General features: G+C 43.5%; 1 protein-coding gene across 1 annotated transcript in view; it reads left to right on the top strand.

Annotated features, from left to right (window-relative positions):
• Window positions 1–276: 276 nt before the first annotated feature.
• LOC138666026 (C-type lectin domain family 2 member B-like) overlaps window positions 277–9,829 on the top strand; it is a 51,922-nt gene continuing 42,369 nt past the window's right edge. Inside the window, exon 1 of the mRNA XM_069754089.1 lies at window positions 277–339. Within this exon, the coding sequence (XP_069610190.1) occupies window positions 322–339 (18 nt within the window). The 5' untranslated portion in view covers window positions 277–321. The remainder of the gene's footprint in view (window positions 340–9,829) is intronic.

Genomic DNA, 9,829 nt, shown 5'->3' with positions numbered 1-9,829 from the left:
AAGTCCACGTACCATTATGGGGCGCGTCCCCCCCCTACAGTCTGTTGTCTCTACGGTTCGTGGTGGTGGTGGGGGGGGGGGGGGGGGGTGAGGGGGGGCAGCAGTTACGGATGACGTCATAAAATGTTTGAAAACGGGCGGAAACACAAAACAAAACAGCGTCTGATCGCAGCCATGGTGATCCGCTCTTCATAGTCAGGCAGGCGGAGGAATACTATATGGGTGTGGTTTCGCACATCACGTGACATGACGATTACTATAAGATGACGTGATTTACATTTGAATTCTCTACAGCGGCCGGCGGAGGGTTATTATCGCAGGATGGCGTCTGTCTGGGAGGTAAGGACCGCTAGCCTTCTCTCTGCATGCAGGAGACATGGCGGCCTGTGTCGGCGCCGGTCGCGGTGTGTCGCTGCTCCCCGCCGGCTCCTGTGTAGTCCCGTATGTGGCGGAGGAGCTCCCGGACCCCGTCTGCTGCCTCCTCGGTATCTAGGATACAGGTGTAGACTATGGAGTCGCTCTGTTTGCTGCCTGGATACAGAGTCCGCTGTTATAAACCGCGTTATATCCGTGCACCTTGTACAAGGCTTATATATATATAAGTCTGTGGGGAGAAGATGTGATGGACTGGAGGCGAGGCTGAAGCTCATTTGTTCCCTCTTTTATTTTTTTTTATTTTAACCCCTTAGTGACAGAGCCATTTTGGTACTTAATGACCAGGCCAATTTTTGCAATTCTGACCACTGTCACTTTATGAGGTTATAACTCTGGAACACTTCAACGGATCCCGCTGATTCTGAGACAGTTTTTTCGTGACATATTGTACTTCATGTTAGTGGTAACATTGCTTCGATATTACTTGCGATTATTTATGGAAAAAAACGGAAATATGGCGAAAATTTTTAAAATTTTGCAATTTTCAAACTTTGTATTTTTATGCCCTTAAATCAGAGACATATGTCACGAAAAATACTTAATAAATAACATTTCCCACATGTCTACTTTACATCAGCACAATTTTGGAACCACATTTTTTTTTTTTTTTTTGTTAGGGAGTTATAAGGGTTAAAAGTTGACCAGCAATTTCTCATTTTTACACTTTTTTTTTTTTTTTTTTTTTTTTTTTTTTTTAGGGACCACATCACATTTGAAGTCACTTTGAGGGGTCTATATGATAGAAAATACCCAAGTGTGACACCAGTCTAAAAACTGCACCCCTCATGGTGCTCAAAACCACATTCAAGAAGTTTATTAACCCTTCTGGTGCTTCACAGGAATTTTTGGAATGTTTAAATAAAAATGAACATTTAACTTTTTTTCACAAAATTTTTTAATTCAGCTCCAATTTGTTTTATTTTACCAAGAGTAACAGGAGAAAATGGACCCCGAAAGTTGTTGTACAATTTGTCCTGAGTACACTGATACCCCATATGTGGAGGTAAACCACTGTTTGGGCGCATGGGAGAGCTCGGAAGCGAAGGAGCGCCGTTTGACTTTTCAATGCAAAATTGACAGGAATTGAGATGGGACGCCACGTTGCGTTTGAAGAGCCCCTGATGTGGCTAAACATTGAAACCCCCCACAAGTGACACCATTTTGGAAAGTAGACCCCCTAAGGAACTTATCTAGATGTGTTTTGAGCACTTTGACCCACCAATGGCTTCACAGAAGTTTATAATGCAGACCCGTAAAAATAAAACAAAAATTTTTAGCCCCCAGTTTTGTATTTTCCCAAGGGTAACAGGAGAAATTGTACCTCAAAATTTGTTGTCCAATTTGTCCTGAGTGCGCTGATAACCCATATATGGGGGGGAACCACCGTTTGGATGCATCGGAGGGCTCGGAAGGGAAGGAGCGCCATTTGGAATGCAGACTTAGATGGAATTGTCTGCAGGTGTCACATTGCGTTTGCAGAGCCCCTAATGTACCTAAACAGTAGAAACCCCCCACAAGTGACACCATTTTGGAAACTAGACCCCTAAGGAATTCATCTAGATGTGTTGTTAGAGCATTGAACCCCCAAGTGTTTCACTACAGTTTGTAACGCAGAGTCGTGGAAAAAAAAAAAATTCCCCCAAAAATAATTTTTTAGCCCCCAGTTTTGTATTTTCCCAAGGGTAAGAGGAGAAATTCAACCCCAAAAGTTGTTGTCCAATTTGTCCTGAGTACGCTGATACCCCATATGTGGGGGGAACCACCGTTTGGGCGCATGGGAGGGCTCGGAAGGGTAGGAGTGCCATTTGGAATGCAGACTTAGGCTACGTTCAGACTAGCGTTGCGCGCCGCTGCGTCGGCGACGCAACGCACGACGCACACAAAAACGCGGCAAAACGCACGCAAAAACGCGTGCGATTTGCGACGCGTGCGTCGTTTTTTGCCGAAAATCGGACGCAAGAAAAATGCAACTTGTTGCGTTTTCTTGGTCCGACGCTAGTGGCAAAAAAGACGCAAGTGTTGCAAAACGCAACACACAAAAACGCATGCGTCCCCCATGTTAAACATAGGGGCGCATGACGCGTGCGTCGCCCGACGCTAAGGCGACGCACACTAGCGGAACGGTAGTGTGAACGTAGCCTTAGATGGAATAGTCTGCAGGCATCACATTTTTTTTTTTAGGGATCACATCACATTTGAAGTCATTTTGAGGGGTCTATATGATAGAAAATACCCAAGTGTGAGGGACGTACTAAAAAGAATGAAGAAAAGGAATAAATAAAAAGAATGAACATAATAACTTAGAGGTCCAAAGAGATGGAGAGGTATTACAGATTTCTTATTCATCTTGGATATGAACTGAACATGAATTATATGTAAAAAAAATTAGGAAATCAACATAGTTCCCGTAAAAAAGGTGTATATTATATTCCCTGAGCCTGATAGGTGCGGAATGAACATGAAATAGATGTAGAGAATAGGGGAATGAACACATATCCCATATGAACAGGTGTATATTATATTCCCTGAGCCTGATAGGTGGGGAATGAACATGGAATATATGTAGATAATAGAGGAATGAACACATCTCATATAAACAGGTGTATATTATATTCCCTGAGCCTGATAGGTGGGGAATGAACATGGAATATATGTAGATAATAGAGGAATGAACACATCTCATATAAACAGGTGTATATTATATTCCCTGAGCCTGATAGGTGGGGAATGAACATGGAATATATGTAGAGAATAGGAGAATGAACACATATCCCATATAAACAGGTGTATATTATATTCCCTGAGCCTGATAGGTGGGGAATGAACATGAAATATATGTAGATAATAGGAGAATGAACACATATCCCATATAAACAGGTGTATATTATATTCCCTGAGCCTGATAGGTGCGGAATGAACATGGAATATATGTAGAGAATAGGGGAATGAACACATATCCCATATAAACAGGTGTATATTATATTCCCTGTGCCTTATAGGTGGGGAATGAACATGAAATATATGTAGAGAATAGGAGAATGAACACACATCCCATATAAACAGGTGTATATTATATTCCCTGAGCCTGATAGGTGGGGAATGAATATGAAATATATGTAGATAATAGAAGAATGAACACATATCCCATATAAACAGGTGTATATTATATTCCCTGAGCCTGATAGGTGCGGAATGAACATGGAATATATGTAGAGAATAGGGGAATGAACACATATCCCATATAAACAGGTGTATATTATATTCCCTGTGCCTTATAGGTGGGGAATGAACATGAAATATATGTAGAGAATAGGGGAATGAACACCTATCCCATATGAACAGGTGTATATTATATTCCCTGAGCCTGATAGGTGGGGAATGAACATGAAATATATGTAGATAATAGAGGAATGAACACATATCCCATATAAATAGGTGGATATTATATTCCCTGTGCCTGATAGGTGGGGAATGAACATGAAATATATGTAGAGAATAGGAGAATGAAACACATCCCTTAAAAACACGTATAATATTCGAAAATAAAAATCATAGAGTTCATTCATAGAGTTATGCACATGAAGTTGTACTAAGGTAACAAAGCTCCAGTTAGTGATTCATGGGTTATCTTATATAGCAGAGATGAGGGAATAATCCAGTGTTCGATCTCTATATAGTCCCGGAGAAAGGAGAGGGTTTCGCAGAAGCGTTAGTGGTTGGAGTTCAGGAAGTCTTCTGGAGCACTGTCCCGGCCGGTGACAGATGCCCTCTTGCTTCTCTGGTAGGCCCTTGCGCAAGCATGGAGCACTCGCGGTAGAAGCCGGCAGCGCGCGGTGAGCGTGCAGGACCTTGCATGATGTCAGAAATCACGTGACCCGACATGTGACAATGTGCAGAGCTCTATGTGGACTAATTCCTAAGTCTTTCGGAATGCTCAAATTCCTTCCTCAGGAATGGTCCATTGATTGACGGAGCTGTCTTTTATCTTCAGAGTGTGTCATGTGACATAGAATTTAGTCAGTGAAGGCTAAGAGTTCTACTTCGCTGTTGAGACCTCTAGGTATTAGAGTGTCTAGTTCAAATATCCATCTATTCTCTGCAAGGGACATTTGTTTAACCCCTTTCTACCATCAGATGCACTATGCCGTTTGTGTGACCTGGGACCTAATTCCCATGGACGGGATAGTGCGTCACCACCAATCAGCCGTGCTCACGGAGGAAGCGCGGCCGGGTGCTAGCTGATTATCACAGCAGACATCCGGCACTATGTGCCAGGAGCGGTCACGGACCGTTCCCGGCACTTTAACCCCAGAAACACTGCGATCAAACAAGATCTCAGCATTGCGGTGGCATAGGGAAGCATCGCACAGGGAGGGGGCTCCCAATGTGTTTCCTTGGGACTCTCAGAACAACACAATGTGATTGCGTTGTTCCGAGGGTCTCCTCCCTGCGGGTCCCGGAACCAAGATGGCAGCGGGGTCTTTTTGGGTCCTGTAGGGAGGTGGTTTGTCAGTGCCTGCTGAGAGCAGGCACCGGCAAGCCTCCAGCACTGCCTGTCAGATCGCTGATCTGACACAGTGCTCTGCAAAGTGTCAGAGCAGCGATCTGACTTTATACAGTGATGTCCCACACTGGGACAAAGTAAAAAAGTTAAAAAAAACAAAATTAACGTGTAAAAATATTTTTACAAAAATTCCTAAATAAAGGGAAAAAAATGAATAAATATTTTTACAAAAAATACATTTCTTTATCTAAATAAAAAGAAAAAAAACAATAAAATTAGACATATTTAGTATCGCCGTGTCCGTAATGACCTGACCTATAAAACTGTTCCACTAGTTCACCCCTTCAGTGAAAATAAAATAAAAAAACGAGGCAAGAAACAATGATTTATCACGATACCGCCGAACAAAAAGTGGAATAACACGCAATCAAAAAGACAGATATAATTAAACATGGCATCGCTGAAAACGTAATCTTGTCCCACATAAAACAAGCCACCATACAGCATCATCAGCAAAAAAATGAAAAAGTTATAGCTCTCAGAATAAAGCGATGCAAAAATAATTTTTTTTAATATAAAATAGTTTTTATTGTATAAAAGCGACAAAACCTAAAACAAATATAAATGAGGTATCCCTGTAATTGTACTAACCCAAAGAACAAAACTGCCTTATCAATTTCACCAAAATTGGTGATGCAAAAAGCGTCTTTTAGTGTGTGACAGCTGCCAAGCAAAACAACGATATAAAACCCACTATAAATAGTAAATCAAACCCCCTTTATAACCACCCTTAGTTCGGGAAAAATAATAAAATAAAAAAGTATTTATTTCTATTTTCCCATTAGGGTTAAAGTTAGGGTTGGGGCTAAAGTTAGGGTTATGGTTGGGGCTAGAGATGAGGTTAGGGTTTGGATTATGTTTATGGTTGGGATTAGGGTTAGGAAGGTGGTTAACCCCTTTCTGACATCAGACGTACTATCCCGTCGAGGTGGGGTGGGCCCCTATGACCACCGACGGGATAGTACGTCATATGCGATCGGCAGCGCTCACGGGGGGAGCGCCGCTGATCGCGGCCAGGTGTCAGCTGCTTACCGCAGCTGACATCCGGCACTATGTGCCAGGAGCGGTCACGGACCGCCCCCGACACATTAACCCCCGGCACACCGCGATCAAAGATGATCGCGATGTGCCGGCGGTACAGGGAAGCATCGCGCAGGGAGGGGGCTCCCTGCGGGCTTCCCTGAGCCCCCCGCAGATCGCGTTGCTGCGGGGGTCTTACCTCCCTCCCTGCCTGCTCTAGCCCCGGATCCAAGATGGCCGCGGATCCGGGTCCTGCAGGGAGGGAGGTGGCTTCACAGAGCCTGCTCAGAGCAGGCACTGTGAAGCCTGCAGCACTATAAGTCAGATCAGTGATCTGACAGAGTGCTATGCAAACTGTCAGATCATTGATCTGTGATGTCCCCCACTGGGACAAAATAAAAAAGTAAAAAAAAATTTTTCCAAATGTGTGTAAAAAAAAAAAAAAAATATATTCCTAAATAATGAAACAAAATATATATATTATTCCCATAAATGCATTTCTTCATCTAAATAAAAAAAAAACCAATAAAAATACACATATTTAGTATCGCCGCGTCCGTAACGACCCGACCTATAAAACTGGCCCACTAGTTAACCCCTTCAGTAAACACTGTAAGGAAAAAAAAAATGAGGCAATAAACAACGCTTTATTATCATACCGCCGAACTAAAAGTGGAATAACACGCGATCAAAAAGACAGATATAAATAACGATGGTACCGCTGAAAACGTCATCTTGTCCCGCAAGAAACGAGCTGCCATACAAGCATCATCAGCAAAAAAATAAGTTATAGTCCTGAGAATAAAACGATGCAAAAATAATTATTTTTTCTGTAAAATAGTTTTTATCGTATAAAGGCGCCAAAACATAAAAAATTATATAAATGAGGTGTCGCTGTAATCGTACTGACCCGAAGAATAAAACTGCTTTATCAATTTTACCAAACGCGGAATGGTAAACGTCTCCCCCAAAAGAAATTCATGAATAGCTGGTTTTTGGTCATTCTTCCTCACAAAAATCGGAATAAAAAGCGATCAAAAAATGTCACGTGCCCGAAAATGTTACCAATAAAACCGTCAACTGTTATGACCTGGTGGTTAGGACAATAATGGACCTGGTGGTTAAGAGCACCCGGAAAGACCTGATAGTTACAATAACACAGGACAAGCTCTGGGAAGTGGGAACTCTGCTGACCGCAATCCCTAATCCTATCACACACACACTAGAAATAGCCGTGGATTGCTCCCTATGCAACTCGTCACAGCCTCAGAACTAGCTAGCCCTAAAGATAGAAAAATAAAGCCTACCTTGCCTCAGAGAAATTCCCCAAAGGAAAAGGCAGCCCCCCACATATATTGACTGTGAGTAAAGATGAAAATCACAAACACCGAGATGAAATAGATTTAGCAAAGAGAGGCCCGACTAACTGAATAGACAGAGGATAGGAAAGGTCACTTTGCGGTCAGCACAAAAACCTACAAAAAGCCACGCAGAGTGTGCAGGAAAGAAAACCTTCCGCACCGACTCACGGTGCGGAGGCGCCACTCTGCATCCCAGAGCTTCCAGCAAGCAAGACAAAATTCACAATAGCAAGCTGGACAGAAAAATAGCAAACAAGAAAATAGCAAGAGGAACTTGGCTTCTGCTGGAGTAAACAGGTAACCAGAACGATCCAGGAGCGAACTAGACCAATACTGGAACATTGACAGCTGGCCTGGAGCAATGATCTAAGTGGAGTTAAATAGAGCAGCCAGCTAACGAATTAACCTCGTCACCTGTGGAAGGAAACTCAGAAACAGCGGCTCCACCCACAGCCACCAAAGGAAGTCCCTGGACAGAACCAGCCGAAGTACCATTCATGACCACAGGAGGGAGCTTGACAACAGAATTCACAACACAACTCGTCCCGCAAAAAACAAGACCTCACATGACTGTGGACCAAAATATGGAAAAATTATAGCTCTCAAAATGTGGTAACGCAAAAAATATTTTTTGCAATAAAAAGCGTCTTTCAGTGTGTGACGGCTGCCAATCATAAAAAACTCGCTATAAAAGTAAATCAAACCCCCCCTTCATCACCCCCTTAGTTAGGGAAAAATTAAAAGTATTTATTTCCATTTTCCCGTTAGGGCTAGGGTTAGGGTTAGGGTTGGGGCTACAGTTAGGGTTGGGGCTAAAGTTAGGGTTAGGGTTTAGATTACATTTACAGTTGGGAATAGGGTTGGGATTAGGGTTAGGGGTGTGTCAGGGTTAGAGGTGTGATTAGGGTTACCGTTGGAATTAGGGTTAGGGATGTGTTTGGATTAGGGTTTCAGTTATAATTGGGGGGGTTTCCACTGTTTAGGCACATCAGGGGCTCTCCAAACACGACATGGCGTCCGATCTCAATTCCAGCCAATTCTGCGTTGAAAAAGTAAAACAGTGCTCCTTCCCTTCCGAGCTCTCCCGTGTGCCCAAACAGGGGTTTACCCCAACATATGGGGTATCAGCATACTCAGGACAAATTGGACAACTACTTTTGGGGTCCAATTTCTCCTGTTACCCTTGGGAAAATACAAAACTGGGGGCTAAAAAATGGGTGGGGGTTCAAAGTTCTCACAACACATCTAGAGTTCCCTGGGGGGTCTAGTTTCCAATATTGGGTCACTTGTGGGGGGTTTCTACTGTTTAGGTACATTAGTGTTGTGAATTCTGTTGGCAAGCTCCCTCCTGTGGTCATGAATGGTACTTCGGCTGGTTCTGTCCATGGGCTTCCTCTGGTGGATGTGAGTGGGGCTGCGGCTTCTGAGTTTCCGTCCACAGGTGACGAGGTTAAGTCGTTAGGTGCTGCTCTATTTAACTCCACTTAGTGCTTTGCTCCATGCCTCCAGTCTATGTTCCAGTATTGGTCTTGCTCTCTCCTGGATCGTTCTTGTGACCGGTCTTCCCTGCATAAGCTAAGTTCTGCTTGTGTTTCTTTTTGTTTGCTATTTTTCTGTCCAGCTTGCTATTTTGATTTTTCTTGCTTGCTGGAAGCTCTGGGACGCAGAGGGAGCACCTCCGCACCGTTAGTCGGTGCAGAGGGTCTTTTTGCGCCCTCTGCGTGGTCTTTTGTAGGTTTTTGTGCTGACCGCAAAGCTATCTTTCCTATCCTCGGTCTGTTCAGCAAGTCGGGCCTCACTTTTCTAAATCTATTTCATCTCTGTGTTTGTATTTTCATCTTTACTCAGTCATTATATGTGGGGGGCTGCCTTTTCCTTTGGGGAATTTCTCTGAGGCAAGGTAGGCTTATTTTTCTATCTTCAGGGCTAGCTAGTTCCTTAGGCTATGATGAGGCGCATAGGGAGCGTCAGGAGCGCTCCACGGCTATTTCTAGTGTGTGTGATAGGATTAGGGATTGCGGTCAGCAGAGTTCCCACGTCCCAGAGCTCGTCCTGTATTATCGGTAACTATCAGGTCATTCCGTGTGCTCTTAACCACCAGGTCATAACACATTAGGGGCTCTGCAAACGCAATGTGATGCCTGCAGACTATTCCATCTAAGTCTGCATTCCAAATGGCACTCCTACCCTTCCGAGCCCTCCCATGCGCCCAAACGGTGGTTCCCCCCACATATGGGGTATCAGCGTACTCAGGACAAATTGGACAACAACTTTTGGGGTTGAATTTCTCCTCTTACCCTTGGGAAAATACAAAACTGTGGGCTAAAAAATTATTTTTTGGGGAATTTTTTTTTTTTTTCCACGACTCTGCGTTACAAACTGTAGTGAAACACTTCGGGGGTTCAAAGCTCTAACAACACATCTAGATGAGTTCCTTAGGGGTCTAGTT

The sequence above is a fragment of the Ranitomeya imitator genome, chromosome 2 (assembly GCF_032444005.1).
Source record: "Ranitomeya imitator isolate aRanImi1 chromosome 2, aRanImi1.pri, whole genome shotgun sequence".
NCBI classification, from domain to species: domain Eukaryota; kingdom Metazoa; phylum Chordata; class Amphibia; order Anura; family Dendrobatidae; genus Ranitomeya; species Ranitomeya imitator.
Note: the sequence above shows the minus strand (reverse complement) of the source record. Positions and strands in the feature narration are given on the sequence as shown.